A 2,500-nucleotide genomic window follows, 5' to 3' on the forward strand; every position below is an offset into this window, starting at 1 on the left:
GATTTCAGAGATTTGATCGATTATGATGACACTTCTCGACACACACACACGCACACACACACACACACACACACGCACATATATATATATATATATATATATATATATATATATATATATATATATATATATATGTGTGTGTGTGTGTGTGTGTGTGTGTGTGTGTGTGTGTGTGTGTGTGTGTGTGTGTGTGTGTGTACATCAAAGTAACAATTAATCTTTCTTTCTTTTTCTTAATGAGAAAATGTGTACATATTGTATAACCGTACTTTACAATATTAGTACTTTCTGGTGGTCTGAGATACTGGTGAGAAGAAAACTAGATATAAACTAAGTTGTTTTATATGAAACATATTAAAAAGAAATAACATAACAAAGGATGCACAGTCAGAATCAATCACTGGTATGATGCAACACCGGGAGGCAGCTCAGGAACGCTCTGGTAATCTCGCTCTCCAGACTGATTGTCATGATGAGATTCGCGACGTTCGTGTTCGTCCGCGTTCTTGGGGTCGTGCCTGGCCTCTCCTTCGTAGCTTAATCTGGCCACGAAGCCTGAATTGGGCTCCACGTAGTAGGTCACCTTCCGAACTCGGCCGTCGGCGAGGGAGATGTAGTAGGAGCCCTGAGTTCTGTGTCCTTGCCGCGTTTCCTCGTGACCGAAGTTGCGGCCGGTGTGTTCGTCCTGCGCGACGTAGGTAAAGGCATACTGAGCTGGCTGGGGAAGAGAGGAAAGGTAAGCGAATTATACATTTGCTCTGCGTTGTACTGTCGTCTGTCTCTCCAATATTGTCTTCACTTTAATAATCTAATTTCTTATCCTTTTTGAAACGCCTCATACCTGCCCTTTCGCGGTGCCCTTTTCTCCATCCAATGGACCATGAATTCCTGTGTGTGGAACCGCAGGTGATAGAGTAGGACCAAAAGACGGCTTTCTAGAAGATGCACGATGAGCTTGGATATTTTGCGTGTGGTCTGGCTGATAGTGCTGGTCCGATTGTAACTTAGGGATGTGTGGAGGGAAAGAGCTGGTCAGTCTTTGATGCGAAAGGATATCTTCGGAATGTCTTACATTTGTGGGCACAGGTTTTACTAATCTTTCCTGGAAAGACGATGTCCCTTCACGAGTTTGATCTACAACGCCATGCTTTGGGTTATGGTGGGTCACAGTGCCTACGGCATTGGCATTGTGTAATGAGTGGCGATGATTCTGCTCATTCGTATGGGAAGGCAGAGGATCGTGAGAAAGGATAGGATTTGTCGATTCTTGAGTTACAGTGTCAAGTCTATGTAAGTCAATGGATGGTGCATCAGATTCACTGACAACGGCATGTGTATGGCCCTCGAGAGAATCATCATGCAAATGGATAGGATCACTGAGATCATTAGAGTGAGTGACCTGCGGAGGAAACTTCTGAGGCTCAAATGATTGGACAGCATCGGATGGAGAAATGAAGGATGACACATGATATTCTTTGGCACCAGATGACGAGACATGACTTTCTGTTAAACCATGTGGGTTGATTTGATCTAATGGGCCACTTTGTAGTGGAACGAGGCTTTCAGAAACATTTTCTGAACTATCTACTGATATAGTGTGTGAATGGGCTTGATCTTCAGGAACACTCGGTGACTGGATATGACGTCCAAAACTAGCATGATTAGGGATTCGATTCAGCGGAGCGTTCTCTGAAGCGAATTGGTCTATTAAAACATGAGATGAAGGAATTTGAGGCTCAGAAATAATGTTTGAAGGAAAACCCTCAGAATTACTGTGTGAAAGTTCACGTTCTTCTGGAAAACTCTCAGTATGGAGAATATCTTCGGGAATAGTGGTTGAATGGTCATATTCAGGATTATTAACTGGAGGGGCATGGCTTGATGGGGGACTGTGTAAGGGGGTGTCGTGTTCAGAAAAACTGTGGTGAGGAAGAACATGGTCAGGGAAACTTTGCGGGAAACTGTGATCTGAATCTTCACTCTGCAAAGGAACATTTACGTTTGAAATTATATGAATTGGTTCATTATCTAGTGATAATTCATGTGAAGGAATAACATCTTGTAAATTTGTGACATGGGAAGGATCATTCATTGGAATATTCTGCGAATGGACGTCGACGTGAGCTGCTTGGGATTGGATATCAACGGGAGTATTTTGTAAATGGACATCAACTTGAGAAGCGTGATATGGTCCATCAACTCCAGTATTTTCTTGAGAGACTTCGACGGAAGTGACATCTTCACTATCATGTGAAGGGAGGTCAGATTGAGTTTTATGCGAAGAGACACCTGGCTGAGGAGTTGGTGATGGCAAGTCAACATTAACATATTGTGAAGGGACGTTGACTAAATTACTTTGTAAAAAGACATCTTGAGTACTAGATGAAGTGACATCAGCATTAAAATGCGAAGAGGCATTTGGTACTTGATTATTATGGTATTTTACATCAACCTCAGGAACGTGTGAAACAATATCAACTTGACTGTCAGTTACAGGGAT

General features: G+C 42.6%; 1 protein-coding gene across 1 annotated transcript in view; it reads right to left on the bottom strand.

Moving 5' to 3' along the window:
• Positions 1 to 326: 326 nt before the first annotated feature.
• Positions 327 to 2,500, bottom strand: part of LOC147472425 (uncharacterized) — a 3,611-nt gene continuing 1,437 nt past the window's right edge. Inside the window, exons 1-2 of the mRNA XM_086552881.1 lie at positions 842 to 2,500; positions 327 to 718 (exon numbers count right to left, since the gene is read on the bottom strand). The exon at positions 842 to 2,500 is cut by the window's right edge and continues 1,437 nt beyond it. Coding sequence (XP_086409007.1) covers positions 398 to 718; positions 842 to 2,500 — 1,980 coding nt within the window. The 3' untranslated portion in view covers positions 327 to 397. The remainder of the gene's footprint in view (positions 719 to 841) is intronic.

The sequence above is a fragment of the Penaeus japonicus genome, unplaced genomic scaffold, assembly GCF_977035675.1.
Source record: "Penaeus japonicus unplaced genomic scaffold, GWHDUDI00000001_assembly GWHDUDI00000002, whole genome shotgun sequence".
Lineage (NCBI taxonomy): Eukaryota > Metazoa > Arthropoda > Malacostraca > Decapoda > Penaeidae > Penaeus > Penaeus japonicus.